The following is a 19,163-nucleotide window of genomic DNA, read 5'->3' on the forward strand; positions in this document are numbered from 1 at the left end:
ATGGGTCTTGGACAGTGACCAACGATTATGATCCTGGAGTTTGAGATATAAATATACACATAAAAAACCATAACCATGTGTTATATAAACTTAACACAACAATGAGTCTGATAGCTCCCACTATTTTACAAAATAGCCAAGCCATTCAAATTGCACACTGAATAAATAATAATATTATAACAATTAAATTACAAATGCAAAATTTTACAATAATATAAATAGAAAATATTAATTAGGAAAAAAATAGAAAAATCATACACAAAATATGTTAAACAAAATCACATTCACTATACTTTTGAATTGTTCATGTTTGTTCAACACTATCTTGATGCATACATTTATTTCTTATATTCTTTAATATTTTTTTTTTTATCTTTTTTTAAGTTCTATGTTTTGAAAATTTATACATATACTGGTGCCCAGCTTATAAATAAACATAGGGACAAATCTTGATTTCTTAACCCTTTATTACACATAAGCAGTTTACTATTACCCCATGCAAGTTGAGTGCTTTAGCAGATAACCCTATAGATACACTATACTGTAAAGTACATCCATGTAAACACTTTACAGCACCTTGATATCTAAATCCCATTTGACTAAACCCAAATTGATATTTATAAACTTAATATACATCACAAAATTTCAAAACAATATAAGCTAAATCCCCTTTATAATCTTTACACAGTGAAAAACAATGTGTTTACTGCAAAATGTTTGATATACATTGTATGTAATCAAAAGGGAGTAAACAAATATGTAAAACTAGAACTCTCTTGTAAAAATCTGGCACCTAAGCCAGAGATAAGTAACAAATGAGCCGCGTCACGACAAAACCAACATAGTGCGTTTGCGACCAGCATGGATCCAGACCAGCCTGTGCATCCGTGCAGTCTGATCAGGATCCATGCTGTTCGCTATCAATTTATCTACTTGTAATAGAGTTGGTAAGCGAACGGCATAGATCCTGATCAGACTGCGCAGGCTGGTCTGGATCCATGCTGGTCGCAAACGCAATATGTTGGTATTGTCGTGAGGCGGCTCAAATATAGAATGTCTTATAATTGTAGCTAAAGTAATGAGTATTAATATGAGAGATCTTTCGATGGGGGCTAGATGAAACAAACAGAGAGTCAATGATTGTTCAAAAACTAACATAATGTAATAGATAAGTAATAAATATATCAATTATTGCCAGCATTAGACTCTTCAACATTAATAGGAATGTTCATTCAAATAAAACACAAAATTATTTAAATAAAACACAAAATTATATGAATAAAGGTGTCTAACAGCATGTTAGGGCCCCTGAATTTTTCCAGATTTAGAAAAATACATATTAATTTTTCGACTAGTCTTCATTTAAATGCATTTTGATTTTTATATATAAAAAACATGCTTTTTAAATAAAAAATGCTTTTTAAATAAAAAATTGTTTTTTGTTAAGTAAACCTGAAAATTTTGTTGGTGATGAAGGGCTCAACATTGCCAGAATTTGCTATATAGAGGAGAAAAAAGCCTATATAACAATGAAATCTGACCAGAGCTTATCTGCCCCATTTAAAAGTTAAAATTAAATTATCTTCTAAGTTGTAGGACTTATCCTTGTAACATCCAATATTTTATGCTTTTATCTATTTCATATACCAACAAGCAATAGGTATATAACAAATTAAAATCAGTATCAAAATTGGGGTGAAAATTGTTATTTATAACTATTTCATGTAAAGGAATGTGCTTTTATCTAAAGAGAATTCCATCATACATTTAAATTTGAAATAATAATATAGTTATATAAAAAATATCCAGACACCATATGGAGACAGTCATATATACTTTCTAAAAATGTCTCTAGTACCAAAGGTTATTTCATTGTAGCCTTATGAAATGACTTATTATGGTGCTTTTAGTAGAATTAGTAGAATGAAATGTATGTCAGTTGTGTTATCACATGTAATAGACCAACAGTTTCATATGTATGGTTGTCATATGCACGGTTGTCAAGGTAAAGTTAATTTACAGCATGGCCATCATCTGGAAAAACAAAAAGTAGAAATATTTCTATAAATAGTCATGACATCATATATAATCAACTCACAACTATATTGATGATTGATCGCAAAACTGTTGTATGTCCGTCTTTATTTCATACAAGTTACTGCAGTTTTGTGGTCAACCCACAATATCACAAAGAAAGAGTTCTAATAATAAAATATCACTACAACATAAATAGATCAGAAAAATGAAAAGCTATTTTTTTTACACAATGATGTGTTTCACTTTCCTTATTCTTTTTATTAATGATAAAATTGTTAAGGCAATGGATATGCAATCACCAGTATAAACCTAGACTTGATGTGACATGGCAACACGGCCGAGTGGTTAACGCATCAGACTTAGTAATCTAATCATCGCTAGCTGCATGAGTTCAAACCCTGTCAGGGGCATGTCGTCGTTTCCTTGAGCAAGAAACTTTACACTCATTGCTTAGTACTGGTTGGTTCCAGGAAATGACTAGAAAGTGTGTCTATAAGCTCATAGCTTCCTACACAATCAAACTAAAATAAATTCTGTATAAACCAATCACTAGACAAAAGTTGTACATCAGAGTTGTATGACCTGGTCACATGCTGCTGGTTACATAAGTTTGGCTTATTGTTCTTAAATTAATTTCAATTAAAAACTGAAAGTAAAAAAATATCAAAAGCCAAAGTCCATTTCACAGTGTGTGTCTGACCATGCTTAATTTTATTATTTTCCAAATCAATCTTTCAGCAACATAGGTAACAGTGTCTTCTACATGTAGTAGAAAGCTAAATGTTCATCATCCTTTTACAACAATATTGCAGAAAATTTAACAATTAACCACTTCCAGTCACATCATATTTACAAAAAGCTGACTAGTCTTTTAAACTACCCCCGTAACACTGATATGTCGTCAAGGAAGTCACTGGCATCATTTCTATAATGATCTTTGCTAAAAAACTAGTATTTTGCACATTAAATATTTAAATTACAGACTATTACCTCTATTACCCAGGAGTCTTTCTCTCTCGCCAATGTTCCTATCATTTTGATTGACCTCTCTCATCTCACGTCTACGTCTCCACCATGGCATGATGATAATATCATTGTATAACATCATTCCTAGTATCAGCAATATAAACCCTACAACCTGAAATATAATACACAAAATTGTCCTAGCAATCAGTTATATCATTAGTTATAAAGATTGTTGACAGGCTATATGGCCCTATATAAATGGCTGTTTGTAAATATAACCCGAGCTGCTTGGCGATTGCAAACAGCCGTTTATATACGGCCATATAACCTGTCAACAATCCTTATAATGAATTTATAATACAGCAAACATCATTTTTTAGAGAAAAAAGTAAGATCTCTTCATGAATGGACAACAGCCTTGTATATGAAACTATATAAAAGTCACGATTATCCAATGAAAAAGGTCGTTCCAAACGTGCAGTAATATCAAAACCCTACAACCTGAATCAAACAAATCAAATTTATTCTGCAACCAGTTATATATACTCTACAACCTAAAATATACACAAATTGTTTCTGCCTCCTGTAGTATAACGAGAGATGTCTGTAAGACAGCCTGCTTGACTATTGTAAGTACTTGCCTGGTAGTGGGGATAATGGTCACTAACAAATACACAAAGATTCAAAGCAATACCTCAAAGGGTATGGGGTAACAAGTGAAATAATACATGAATGTATGTTTACATGGGCTATCTAACAGATTGTGTAAAAATATATGGCTAAACACATTAGCCTATACTGTATATTGTTTCTAAATGGATTTGTCCAGCTGACTTGTTTTTGAAAATGTCAATCACATCAATTTTGGGGGAAATCAAAAGAAAAATTTTAAGTTGTCAACCAACAGTATAGGGCCTGGTCAGACTGCTCAGATGTACAGACTGGTCAAGTTCTAAGCTGGTGACAAAGGGCTTATCATTTAACATTTCAGTAGTTGAAATAATGTTGAAAGATATTTCACCAAACAAGATCAAGAGGTTAAATACCTGTAAATATTGGAAATCCTGCCAGGAAAGTGACAGTGTTACAGCCCAGATGACCAGTGTTCGAACACTGTCCAACACCATCCTTGTTGTGGCACTCAACTCTCTAGTAACACTGATACCAGCAAAATTGAAAAATGCTATGCTCATTATATTACCTGGGGAGGAGAAAATATTGACATTATAATACCTGTGTCAGAAGAAAACATTTTTTGATAACAAATTACATGTGGAGAAAATATTTTTTTTTGCTTCAATGAGTAACAAAACCTGGTAAGTAACAGTATTCTCAAAGATACAGTCACTACATGTATGTTTCAAAGTTTTATCACTGATTGAGTTGCTGATTTGAATTTTCCTGTTTTTTTTTTTTTACAAAATGAACGAGAAATCACATATGTTGGGTGTAAAACAATAACATACTTTATGAGAATTGAGGAAAAATTCAACAATGAATAAAGAATATTAAATGTATCTTGAAATCTTTTAACTAATGCTTATCAGCGTAACAAAGTTAGATATCGTATCGGTTTTCTGTATTCCAAATGACAATTTAATATAAAACTATAAATGATCTGAAAGAAATATTATACATGTATATCTATCAATGATATTAAAACTAGTTTTTGTTACTTAAATTCATTATATCTAACTCCTCTTTCCTGGACAAACCAGGAAAAAAATGAACTGAACCCCTTTGGAATGACTGGACCTCAGAAAACAAGAGCTGTCCGTAAGACAGCGCGCTCGACTTTTTTAGTGCTTGCCTATAATACAAAACATTGACAGTTAAGGGCCATAATTCAAATAAAATCTTTGACAGAATTACCTTCTCCTGGACATGTTTGGGAATCATGATTGTAAACAAGTATTCCAACTTTCAAATTAATATCTCAAACAGTTCAGTCAAAAAGTGGACTGGTACTAAAAACTTAACCAAGATTCTAAGTCGATAAAAGGCCTTAATTTTTAAAACAAATCCTTGACAGAGTTACCTTCTCTTGCGTACAGATGGGGGTAATGATGTGAAATAGCATTAAAAGTTTCAAAGCAATATCTCAAAGGGTTAAGGCAATAAGTGGATTTTACCCATATTCAATGTATTTTCTAAGTCAAAAAGGGGCATAATTCTGTCAAAAACCTTGACAGAGTTATGTCCTCTTGTCTGTTGATGAAGGTCGTGATGGTAAACAAGTATGGTCAGTTTCAAAGCAATACCTCCAATGGTTTTGAAATAAAGTGGGTGGTACAAAAAACTTAACCAAGCTCAATACACTTTCTAAGTCAAAAAAGGGCCATAATTCTGTCAAAAACCTTGACAGAGTTATGTACTCTTGTCTGTAGATGGAGGTTATGATGGTGAACAAGTATGGTAAGTTTCAAAGCCATACTTGTAATACTTCTGAAATAAAGTGGGGTGGTACGAAAAACTTAACCAAGGTGTGACGCCAACGCCGACGCCAACGCCGACGCCGACGCCGGGGCGAGTAGGATAGCTCCCCTTTTCATAGAAAAGTCGAGCTAAAAATGCAGACATATCAATCCCAAGACCACCACTTTCTGATATAATTTATATGTCCATCTACCTCTGTTTTCATTGTTTTACTATGATACTGTAACATACTATTCATTTGAGCCGCGTCATGACAAAACCAACATAATGCGTTTGCGACCAGCATGGATCCAGACCAGCCTGCGCATCCGCGCAGTCTGATCAGGATCCATACTGTTCGCTTACAAACCCTATAACAAGTAGAGAAACTGATAGCGAACAGCATGGATCCTGATCAGACTGCGCGGATGCGCAGACTGGTCTGGATCCATGCTGGTCGCAAACCCATTATGTTGGTTTTGTCATGACGCGGCTCATTTACTTTTTTTACTTCCTCTTACCAACTGTAGCTAAAATGATTCTCCAATTGTTTCCCATCTGTACGAATGCATCGTGTACGTTCTCTAGTCTATTTCCTGCCGCATGACTGAAACTTCCAGCATCAATGTAGTAAAAAGGTATCAACAATAATCCTAAAACAAGGGCCCCGAAAAGTCCTGAAAACCAAGCACAGAATTAATATAGCTGTCACTTTAAATTAAACTGCCCACTGTCTTGCTTAAGAAGCCCTAAGAACTCCGCTACTTTAATCAGTGGACCAAGGAAAAGAACTGTTTGTACAGTTGTTTTTTTTCAAAGTTATTTTAAAAGGCATATATTTGTTGTACCGTTAATACTTGTACTTTATATTTCTTCACACATTTCAGTAGATCTGTACATAGTTGGCTATAAAAAAACTCCTGTTATTCTTAAAATATAAAACAAGAGGGCCATGATGGCCCTGGATCGATCACCTGAAATACATTGCTAGAAAAAGGTCAAGACCACTAACGAGAGGAAATATTGGGTTTGTCATTCATTTTCTTCTCCAGGCTGCATTAATGTAAATAAAGATGAGAAGTAGTTAAAATAATCTGATTCTATGATACTTGTGTTATAGGTCAAAATCTTGCTTGGAGACACAGATTTTGCCATAAATAAGTAATATATGTAAGTACACTGCAGTAATTACAGTAATTTGGACTAAAGTTGTCACCTTAGTGCAGTAATACGTTAACTCCTATTAACTTATATATAGAGTTAACCAGTTACTGCACTAAGGTGATGAAATGAGTACGCAATGTATGTATGGATTTTTACACTCTCAACTTATTGGTGAATGTAACAAAATGAGGAATAGAACAAAACAGAACAGAAGTTTATTTAAAATTTAAGTATACAGCTTATTGTCATACCAATGCATTCATACATACAAATCATATATAATAAGAATTTTCACTTTAACAATAGAAATAGAGACAATACCTTCATATCCGACGGCTGCCAGAGGTTGTACATTAAATCTTCCGATCACCCGTTCTTCATACACCATCTGTACTGAGACTATCACCTGAGCCATAATGATCAGTAAATCACCTACAATATATTAACATTTTATACCTAACTCCTCAGTGATTACCTCCCTTGGCAGAATTGTAATCACTGCCTTCAAAGATGTCACATAAATTGACATAATGATGAAAGTCACATGACATAACTGCGAAATACAAATGTAAATCATTAATAATCGACCGTTACATAGAAAATCTAACGTCATTTTTCTCTTTCTGTTTTATTTTTAACTTTTTGTACTTACATCTGTTATATTTAATAAAAAAAATTATCAAAAGTATACAAAATAACGAAAAATAAATTAAAAAGTTAAAAAAATATAAAATATCAAAATATTGATATTTAAATGTTTGTGATGGCAGAGATTTCTGTAGTGATAAGGGGAGATTATTGCGTAGGAGATTGATTTTATCTCTGTACTGACAAGGGGAGATCACTGCTTGGGAGATTGAATTTATACTTCAGCGACAATAAAGACTTGCATATCTAGCTGAATGACTGTGTTACTGATAAGGCCCTGTACTGTTGCTTGCTTAAATGGGCTTCACTCAAGTTTTTCACATGACAGGATCAACATGTTAAAGTGACATTTATGTCCATCCAAGGGTATATAGTGAGTGAACAGGCGAGTCAAAATAAGTTGGTTTTTTTTTGCCATAATTGACATAATGCCAGAGAAGAGATTGCTCCGCCCACTGATTCACGTGACGCGGTCATTCAAAACCTTAGACAAAACAAGGTACCGACATTTACAGGAAACTATTTTGCCACTAAAGTTACTAATGAATTTACCTTATATAATTGGTATATACAAAAGTTTAATGCTTTTCTTGAATAGTTTAATGTATTATGGTATTTAAACAAAAGTAACAAATAACTTCATTCATGCATTAATTATGAATAAAACGGTTGGCAAAGATCTTGTTATATTTCTTGTTGAATTCAAGGAAGATGTTACCGACAAAATATCATTTTAGTTTACAAATTCAAAGAAAGTTAAAATTTAAGTAGAGGAACATATAAATAGTAAAATTATATCAATAACACAGTAACATTTACAAATGTTTTTAGGGTTTTATGTGCTAAATCATTTATATATAATGCATTTGTGCATTAATTGTTAAAATTGCATCATTATGAGAAAATTGCCCTTGCGTAACTTATATGATTATATGTATATTTATACATTGGATATGTTTTGTGATAAAACGCAATACATTTTGTTGCATTATTCACTTCAAAATAAGTTTAGCATACACCAGACGGTGAGACCTCAGTTTTAAATTAAAAACGTGATCAGGTATGATGTTATTGAAGCAGATGTATCGAAATATTTAATCTTAATTCATTGAGCTTTAATAGAAATATTTAGGTAGGATTATATCACATACAATATTCATAGCATATTCTCTCATTTTATTTGCAAGTACTTTTGTCTACTGCAGCATTTTATTGACACTATGTTAAGAACAAACAAAAATGTCATATCAGACCTTATAATATATTATGTGACTATGAATAGACATCATTGTAATAAAGGAAGGAATAGAGTATTTGTTTAATTTATTCCTTTGTTCAATGCATTGTGGTATAGCCAGGCTTTATAACCTCTGAACGCCATTCAAAATTCCATTTTATTTAGTTCCGCCCATTGTTTTCTCATTTAGGGCACATGCATTTTTTCACTTGGGGACCTTATGCCGCTTTTCATGGAATGGCACTTCCACATTGAAGGTTCCATGATAACCATCATATGAACACATCTGCGGATGTTTCAAAATTCAAAAAGGTCACGTTAAATGTTGAATGCAGCTTAAGCCGGTGCCAGGGGGCGAGGACAGTTACTTGCACTTTCCATTACAGTTCATGAACAGACTCAATCAAACCGAGCTGGCAACATTTTAAATCTTTAGGGATTCTTTATTACTCTCTATATTAACTTTTGTCAGAGATGTAGACAACATCTAGATAATATCTATGTCTCTGCTTTTGTATCTACTAAATAACTTATTATTTTCATATATACAAATATATGATATTTTTTGTAAAATGAACTAACTGACTCCATCTGTCAATATGTCAGGATAGTTGGAAACTTTGATAATAATACCGATTTAATAGCTTTAAATTGAAAAAAAAATCAAAATAATTTTAATATAAATACTGCTGCGCCATTGTCTTATACAAATAGCTTGTCTAAGGAAAATGACGGATTTTGCAGACATCTTAGCATGAAACTGATAGCGATCGCCGATTGCCTTATTTGTAAGACCCCTGCCAGCTTGATTGACAGGTGGCGTAATGTCAATTCCTTTCATTGTTATAATTTCCTTCACATGAATGAGAAATAATATGCGTAGCCCATGGAAATTTCTGTAAATACTCATTGGAATTTATAGGTAATGTTCAATTTATAAAAAGAGTGGGACAGTTTTTTTATAATTGAAGTAGACTTATATTTTACCTTTAAAAAATTCCAATATCAACTGTTGGTCAATTACTAGTATAACAGTTAATCTTTAGAAATATACATGTATATAGTCAATTCAGTTCAACTTGCCAATGAAAGAATGAGCATAATGTCACTTTATAGAAAGTTAGAACAATAATAAGATCAAAATTTTCAGATTATTTGAACACTTAATTTTTTCAGATTTATTATTTTAATTTATTATTCTGATTGTGAAAAATAAAAGAACAAAAGTTAAAGCTCAAATCTGGCTAATAATAATGTAATAATTCAATTTTTTTACATATATATTTTTAGACTTTTGGATCATAGTGGACTTCGTTTGATATCAGTGCTGTGAACATAAAAAATTCAGTATGGTATGATTTAAATAGTACTAGTAAACGGACAAACAAAATCTGTCTAATAAGACAGCCATCTTGACTAGCTTGTTTTTTTTCTTTGAAACAGACAAGCTAAAAATGCTTGTACAAACTGACCCAAACAAAACATACTGCCCCAAACAATCTAAAAGTACAAACTGCCCCAAATAAAACAATCTAACAGAAAGGATGTACCTGCTATAATGCCGTTAGTGTTTGTGCTCGGCCCATCAGGTGACCCAAATACAATATCTGCCAGTCCAACCAACAACAGACCTAATAACACAGTAAACATTCCTACCCACATGTGTTTACGTATCACACGGCCTAGAAACGCCACAGATAATAATGCCGTGAAGATAATGACTGCCCCTGTAATGTAAGACAGTAATATAATAATATATAATATTATAATAAATAAATATTACATATGTTTATTTGAAAAAATAACATGCATTTTGTATTGCTAATTTCTACCATTAGAAATTGTTATTTTTAAATTTAACATTTATGTTATGGCAATCAATAAAATTCTCATCTAATATGACGTACTTCATTATTACGGAGATAGAAAATTTTATCAATCACTGTACATTTTACACAAGGTGATAGAGAAATGTATCGTCATTTTCAAAAATTTCAAACTTGAAATAAATGTAGATTTATCATTATTCCTGGGTAACTAACCACTAAATACCAATATCTCCGCAAGTGACCAACTACTTGTACTTATTATTCATCACACATGACTTTTGGATCAGTGGTAACTAACTAATGACTATAAGATAATTATGATGTTAGAAATCAATTATCACATAGAAATTTTGTCTTGAGCAACGATCAACCTAGGACCCCTCTATTACAAATCCAATGTTCTCTCTACTAAATGGAAGATTTGTAATAGCCAAACACGTAGTTAAGAATATTTTGGATTTTACCCCAGCTAATCCAGGGGTACAAACAAACTTTTACAGTTACACCTTCGAAAATAAGCGTTGACTTATTTATTGTGACCGTAAATGCATCGTGAAGTTACAACAGTAAAAGTTTGTATTGGGCAATAAGCTCGGAAAAATCCGCATTTGCTGAGTTCCGGATAAAATCTATTGACAAAAGATATAAGTAAATCATTATATATATTACAACCACACGTTATGATTACCTCTCAACATCTGAAAACTTGAGGCGTAAGTTAGATTTAGCCCTATATACATGATAGAGGTTCCACACATGTCTAGCATGGCTGCGGGCAGGAATATTAACGGGTTAAATGACCTCGGCTGCTCGCCTTCTACAGCTTGTTGAGGTCGACAACAAATCTTAATTATATAATAAGCTACCAGACAGGTGAACTCTCCTATAAACATTCCCACAGCCTGTAACAGATATAGATTATAATTATTACAAACATGTTTAGTAGTACAAAATATATATATATTGCTTAAAAATAAATAATAGATATAAACAGAACATTATAATTAAGGTATTAAGCCCTTAATTTTAGTAAGGCAAAGAAAGATAAGAAGATTTAAACTAGCGAGAACATTTTCTTAAACTTTGCATCAATAAAGCAAATTTTGATTGATTAAAACTGATGAAGAAATAACTTTGGGGTCACCATCCTACTTTTCAAGTTGTCTGCCCCTGATAGTGAGATTTTTTACTATAGTTTATTATTTTCATCACTTTCAGGAGAAGATGCTATGGTTCAATGTTTAAACATACTATATTTTTCTCAAAAATAAAAGGGACATAAGTTGATAAAAATTTCTATCAGTTCTCATAAACTATAGAAAAAAAAAATGATAGAATTTTTGCACATGTTGCACTATGACAGGAAAATAACTAAAAAACACAAATTTAAAATAAAAAAAGGTGTTGCTTGCCACAGTTTTGAGTTATCTTCCCTTGAAAATGACCTAAGAATAAAACTTACATTCAGGGACAGGTAATATGTCACAAAGTAGGTGACCCCCATCCCAATTATTTCATTTATGCATTAAAGCCATTTAAATGATGCAAAGAATATGACCACAAACTTAGATTTGATTTCAATGAAGGTGGCGACTTAACATATGCTTTAGCTTAGAAATGTATAAAATATGTACATTATCATACATACCTGTAAAAATGGATGATCAAATTTCCTGACTGTCCCATCAGACCCCTCAGCCGACTGTCTGTCTGCCCATCTTAAATATAAACAAGAAATTACATGCAGATCTTGGTCTTTTCTAGTCAATGCATTTAGATTATTTTCTTCAATTATAAATCAAGTAAGACTTTGTATCAGCAACTTCTTGCTGTAAGTTTGACATTACCAAAATTGTAACAAGAGGACAATGATGGGTATAATGTTGCTCACCTGAATATAAAAGGTCTTGATGACAAGGAACAATTAATATTATTACAGTCAACTATTGTTATCTCGACATTGCTTTTCTCGATATTTCGTTATCTCGATGAAATGTTGAAAGTCCTGATTTTCTTCCTTCTTTATCTATATTGGAAATTTTTTGTTTATCTCGATATTTTTATTTCGATATTTTCAGTATCTCGATGTAAAATTTCAGCTCCAACATTTATTTTCACACTATTATCCTTTGTTTATCTCGACTTATAGTTTTCTTTCGTCTGTTCCCTTCAGACGTGTGAAAAACACAAACTAGACAATAATTGCTCAATAGCGTGTGTCATAATGATGATTATTTTTGGAACAAGTTTAGCTGTCTTTTAAGTTCATCTATTTAGCGTGTTGATTGACTTATGTCCAAAATGAGTGAATTTTAGGTTTTTTATAAATATTCGAACATACGAGCAATTCGTTATGACTTTTAATGTAAATGAAATAGTGAAAGTATAGAAAAGCTATTGTTGTAATCTTGTTTCACAACATCACCACCAAATCAATCAGCAGTCGAACAATCCCGAGAAAGAACCGATAAATAACCCGGAAGGTCCGGATCAACCACCCTGAAAACAATGTTTTCACTATATTGGTGTATTACTGAGTAAACCTCACTATGTGTTATTATCACAGACACCCGTATATCCGCTGGTAAAGATGGTAAATATCCGCTTATGTTACTTTGTTAAATATTGACTTGGCCTATGAAAACAAGACATGGGGATATCATAGTTTATACATAAGGTATGCACATGTCTTTTGTAAAAATCGGTTTCTGCATGATTCATACCCTTATATGTTTATCTCGACATTTTGTTATCTCGATATTTTTTGGACGGTCCCAGTGACTTCGAGATAACGAGAGTCGACTGTGTAAAAAGGTAGATATAAAACCTTAAAAATAAAGTCTCATATAAGCTAATATATCAAAGTTCTTATCTGAATCTGAAATATTGCATAACTGTAGGCTCCAACTAGGTGAGAGTTAAAGTTCAAGAAAAATTGTCATAAAGAGAACCTCCAGCAAGTTTTCTAACATTTTGTAGACATGTTTATTAAAGTTTTATATTATCTAACAATGAATTTGAGACATTTTTTCATCAAATGACTACACACATTAAAATTAATGCTTTGAGGTTTTACAAGGGCACTGTTATAATACAAAGAACTACAAAATGGTTATATTACATTGAAAACATGATGTAAACATTGATCACAGCTCCATCAATTTTTTGTAAATGTGTTTGTTTGATATGAATATATTTCCTGGCTGAATTTGTACATGTATATTGATTTAGAGTAAAAAAAAAGAAGTAGTATTAGTGTATATGAAATTTCAAATCCATTGTACATTGTTAATCTAATTCAAACTAAGACAAATAGAAACAAGAAATGTTGAATGACGCATATGCCCCCCTTTCTAGCCCTTGACTCACATTATTGGTAATTTTGTTTGAGATACTTGTCATATAAGGGTACATACAGTGTTCAATTATGGAAAAATAGAAAAATAATGAAGACTTTGTGATAAATAGTTTTCAAAATAATGAGACATTTAAGGCCCCTGTGACCTAGACCTTTGAACTAGTGACCCAAAATCAATAGGGGTCGTCTAATAGTTATGACCAATCAATATTAGAAATATGAAGACTGGGATACATAGCTTTCAAGATAATGAACGGAAACCATACTAACATTCAAAACCCTGTGACCTTGACCTTTGACCTAGTGACCCAAAAATCATAAGAGGTCATCAACTTGTTATGATCAATCAATATGTGAAATATGAAGACTTCATGATGAATACTTTTCAAGATAATCTGCGGAAACCATTCAGACATTTAAGGCCCCTATGACCTTGACCTTTGACCTAGTGACCCAAAAATTGATAGGCTTCATCTACTAGTTATGACCAATCAATATGTGAAGTATGAAGACTTTGTGATGAATACCTTTCAAGATAATCAGTGGAAACCATTCTGACATTTAAGTCCCTTCTGACCTTGACCTTTGACCTTGTGACAGCTACCATCAACTAGTTATGACCAATCTTTATGTGAAATATCACGACTTTGTGATGAATACTTTTCAAGATAATGAGCGGAAACCATTTTGATATTTAAGGTCTCTGTGACCTTGACCTTTGACCTAATGACCCCAAAATCAAAAGGGGTCATCTACTAGTTATGAACAATCACTGTGTGAAATATGAAGACTTTGAAATAAACAGTTTTCAAGATAATCAGCAGAAACCATGTGGTCTACCGACGGACAGACCAACAATCAAAACAATATACCCCTTTCTCCTTCGAAGGGGTGCATAACAAACTCAAAACAAGATGAAGTTGCTTCATAAGCAGTAGTGTGTGCATCAATTACCACAGCAACTGACTCTTACAGCTAAAGAAGAGCAGGTCTATTTTTGAACAAGAAAAATATAATGGCCCTTTTTGTTCACCTGAGATATATTTGTAGAAAGTCTGGGTTCTTTTTCTTGTTATTTTTTGTTTTTGTTGTTTTGCTTCTGTGACCTTCATATACTTGATTATCAGCTCAAAATAATTTATAGAACTTTCTTCAGAGCCTCTTACTTTAAAATAATTCTTCAGTGAAATTTGGTCAATATCTACTATATGATTTTGGGAGATGTTTCTTAAAGTAACTGTAAACAAAGATGTAAACAGAATGGTGACCAACAGACATCAGCAATCATAAAATATAAACTCTGATCACTGCTCCTGTTAGCTAAATACGAGCCGCATCATGACAAAACCAACATAATGGGTTTGCGACCAGCATGGATCCAGACCAGCCTGCGCAGTCTGATCAGGATCCATGCTGTTCACTTACAAACCCTATAACAAGTACAGAAACTGAAAGCAAACAGCATGGATCCTGATCAGACTGCGCAGATGTGCCGGCTGGTCTGGGTCCATGCTGGTTGCAAACCCATTATGTTGGTTTTGTCGTGACACGGCTCAATTACTACTACTATCTTTCAGTCTTAGGGGGTTGTTACAAAACATATAATACATTTTATTGCCCTGCAAATATAACTTTATCCTGCTATTGTCAGCTGAATAAAGCCTATCTATCTCCAGTCATTATGTCACATGTTAATCTGATGATGTCACATGCTAAGTAGCAAAACAAAACTACATACAGACGCTGTTTTATCGAGGAAAAGACAGAATGAAACCTTTTAATAATCTAAAAACATGATTAAACTAGAAAGCAGGATAAATCAAATACATGCACAATTTGTTTTTGTTGGGATGGAGAAAGTTTATCCATATCACTGTGAAAAGCTCACCAAGATACACTTTCTCACTCATCAGATAAACTTTTTCGATTCCGACATCAACCATGTATTCTCTATTTTCACATATACAAAAATATAATTTTCCTATCAATATACTTACTTTGTAGATAATGTATTCAAGGAGCCAGTTATAACCATAACAATGGCCAGAACAATCTGGTACGATGACCAAGCCATCTTTATATTTCAATGTTTGACAGGTCCAAAAGTCTGAAAGTCCTCTTTTGCTATGTATCTTTTACTAGATTCTGATAAATTATATCTACTTGTGATAATCTATCAACTGTGAGAAATGATAATCAATGTTTGACCACCAATCACAAAGGTTATGTCCACCTAGTTATGTCCAACCTGGTTATGTCCACCTGGCTATGTCTACTGTATGTAAGCTATAGTTGAACAGTTATCACTTATTTTCTGTTGCTAAATCTATAGGTGTTGTTAAATGTTTAAGTATTACTTGGTCTCATTGTCTTCTTTAGATAAATTCTTCTGAAAACAAAATAACAGTATCAGTATAAACAGCTGATGGCCGCCATGTGACCAGCATAGACAAAGATCAACCAGCACATTCACACTGTATGATGATCAGATCAAAATCTACACTGTTCTCAAATAGAGAAATTCTTTCTTCATAAAATGAAATGGTTATTCCAGTTTGAAAGATGGAAAAGTCCAATGAAGGAGCTTAAATAAAATATTGTTTGTTTTCCCCTCCTGCTTCCTACCCATAAAAGACACTGTTAACTAAAAAAAAAATTATTTAGCTTAAAAAAAAAAGAAAAAGGAAAGTACATGTAGTTTATTTACTAAACATTAATAATAATAATATCTGTCACATGTTTCAGTTCAAATCAGAATATCCATCCTTCTGGTATCTGCCGGGCCAAACCAAAAACATATTCGGTATTTTTCCTTGCATGTTTGCCATATTCTATCATATTTAAAAAGGCTTAAATCAGTAAGATATTTTTACATGGAAATTAATGTCCTTTCATCCATAACAATTTTCATTCAATAGCATATGAATTTATAATGTAATTCATAATTGCGAAGAGACATCATCCTAGGCACATAGCTTTATTCTAAAATGCTACGAAATGACATCATTCAAATTAATGCAGTTCATTCATAAAATGTGCTAAAAAGCCTAAAATGACGTCATTGTTTAGCACATGACTCATCTTGCACCCCCTCCCCGCGCCATGCCAGATGACATTTCCAGCATGGGTTAAACTAGCAGAAAATCCCGTCTAATATGCAAGAAAGCAGGGTCTGTCACATCTGAGACCCACATGGTAGACCTGAGGCCCACAGTCATGGAAGATCCGGTAACCGAACGTGTTAGCCTCATTAAATAATGTTGTTACTTACTTTTTATATCGGTTTCATATCTGTGCCATGTAAATACACTAAAAACTTTGAAACTTTGGTTCGTTATAAACTCTTAACAAATGCTAAGCATTCACAATTTTTGAAATTTAATAAATCTGATATACTGTTAAATGAAAAATATTTTGGATGCAAGACATTTTTTTTACATTTAAATCGCCTACCTTCTTGACCCAAATAGACATGTGTCACAGGTTTGGGAAACAAAAATTATTTAAAGACTGGTCAAGATACATGTATTTAGGAAAGTAAGATTTTTTAAAGGGACTATCATATATTATCATGCTGTTTTTTTTACTACAAAATTACATATTTGGTTAGTTGTTACTGTACATGTTTTATTAATCTCCTGGATAATATGTTTAAAAATATAAAACCAAGATTCTCAAAACATTTTAAGGTGTAGGTTTGTTAGATCATATGATTACATTCAGTAATGCAAGGAATAAATAATGTTGATAATTAAAATATGCTCTCTTCACAATTATTATCTGAAAAAGTCTTAAATTGTTTGCATGTAAATTGGAAATTGATTCTATTTTAAGCATTTTTTTCCCAAAAAAAAAACAAATTACAAACATAGACAAGAGCTGTCGGTAGGACAGCAACGCTCGACTATTCTTAGCGCTTGATAGTAAAAAAAAATGCTTGATACAGTTACCTCCTCCTGTTTACAGGTTGGGGTCATGATGTTGAACAAGTGTGCAAAGTTTCAAAGCCATATGTCAATGGACTTTTAAAATATTTGAACTATTACAAAAACTTTAACGTAAATTCTAAGTCGAAAAAGGGGAAAAATTCTGTCAAATGCTTGATAGAGTTACCTCCTCCTGTCTACAGGTTGGGGTCATGATGGTGAACAAGTGTGCAAAGTTTCAAAGCAATATGTCTATGGACTTTGAAAATATTTGAACTATTACAAAAATTTTAACATAAGTGGTTAAGCCGACGCCGACGCTCGGGTGACTGCAATAGCTCTACTTATTCTTATCGAATAGTCGAGCTAAAAAGTATTAATTTTCTTTCTTGGGAAATGTTTAAAAATCTAAGTTATGACAATCAATAAAATACATGTACTTGATTTTATCAGAGAGATGTTTGTAATCTAAATGAACTAGATATTTATTTTCCTTAAAGAAATACCAATCTAAAATTAGCAAAATATCTTTAAAAGTAGATTACTTGAGTGTTAAACGTTCTCGACTAAACCATGAGCAGTCAATACCAATCAGGGATGTGTTAACTGTCAAACAACTTGTTTGTTGATCTTATTTTTTATTACGGCTAAAAGATTTTGCCTATTAACTTAATAAATATCAGTATGAATGATGTAATTACTAAAAGTGAAACACTTGATCTCAGCGAGTGTAAGGGTCATTTTTCTATCACCACTTATGCTTAAATCATGTGGTATTTGTAGACAGTTTAAACTTGAAGAGAAACTGGTGATTACTGGTAAATTATCTCGGAAAGCCTGTAAGGTCAACCAACCACTGAAATATGACCAAAATTACATTAAAACTTTTTTACTTTCATCATCAAACTTATACTTTTGCCAAACAATGATTAAATAACAGTTAAAAAATGCTTAATATTATGTAACAGGATAAGAATCTGAGTGTTCCAAAATATCCTTTTTCCCAATTTCAAGGAGAAAATTCCCAATTCAAGGCACAGAAAGTAAAATTATTGTCATTTTGTTACATTTAATATTACAGCACTATGCCATAAAAAATTGTTATCTTACATTCAAAATGTTTAAAAGAGCCTAAGAGTGAAATATTTTATTAACCATATATTTGATTTCTTTGTCTTTTTTGCTGTGTACAATATTGTTGTCTGTTTCTCCCAATCTGTCTTAAAGATCATAAAAATTCCCAATTCTGGGTGTTTGGCTGTGTCCCTAAAGTGCTGAGAAGAAACCCTAAATTGTACAGTCATGTTCCTTTTTCTGTTTACCTAATTACTATCAGTGGTACATTTTACTCCACCATACTCTAGCTGTTATACTTTGTTTGGGTATAATAACATATCACTTCAACAGATCATTGATGACAGTTTTGATGTTTTGTGTTGTCTAGGCCACAATTATCTGACATAAATAATGCAAAAGCAAATTTTCCTATCATTTCTTACAGTCAAAAACAAAGTTTCGATAACAATATAAATATAACCAATTAGATTTATTACTGATGGTTTTCAACTACATATATGCAGGGC

General features: G+C 32.4%; 1 protein-coding gene across 1 annotated transcript; it reads right to left on the reverse strand.

Annotated features, from left to right (window-relative positions):
• Positions 1-477: 477 nt before the first annotated feature.
• LOC132727640 (solute carrier family 35 member F6-like) lies at positions 478-16,055 on the reverse strand. Its single transcript, XM_060713213.1, has 9 exons — positions 15,652-16,055; positions 11,945-12,014; positions 10,985-11,198; positions 10,018-10,194; positions 6,904-7,014; positions 5,940-6,095; positions 4,050-4,204; positions 3,028-3,175; positions 478-2,034 (listed from the first exon to the last, which is right to left on the reverse strand). The coding sequence occupies exons 1-9, from the start codon at positions 15,726-15,728 to the stop codon at positions 2,012-2,014; spliced, it is 1,131 nt and encodes a 376-aa protein (XP_060569196.1). The 5' UTR covers positions 15,729-16,055; the 3' UTR covers positions 478-2,011.
• Between the last annotated feature and the right edge of the window lie 3,108 nt (positions 16,056-19,163).

The sequence above is a fragment of the Ruditapes philippinarum genome, unplaced genomic scaffold (genome assembly GCF_026571515.1).
Source record: "Ruditapes philippinarum isolate M1 unplaced genomic scaffold, ASM2657151v2 ctg16219_1_1_1_1, whole genome shotgun sequence".
Taxonomy (NCBI): domain Eukaryota; kingdom Metazoa; phylum Mollusca; class Bivalvia; order Venerida; family Veneridae; genus Ruditapes; species Ruditapes philippinarum.

Excerpts from the sequence above, each read along its gene's own strand:
- LOC132727640 (XM_060713213.1), bottom strand. The coding sequence starts at position 15,728 with ATGGCTTGGTCATCGTACCAGATTGTTCTGGCCATTGTTATGGTTATA. Across the intron at positions 10,195-10,984 it reads AAGTTTTCAGATGTTGAGAG|GGGCAGTCATTATCTTCACG; the intron begins GTAATCATAACG and ends CTTACATTACAG. Across the intron at positions 2,035-3,027 it reads AAGACTCCTGGGTAATAGAG|ATGATGGCCATGCTGTAAAT; the intron begins GTAATAGTCTGT and ends TTGTTTTTCCAG.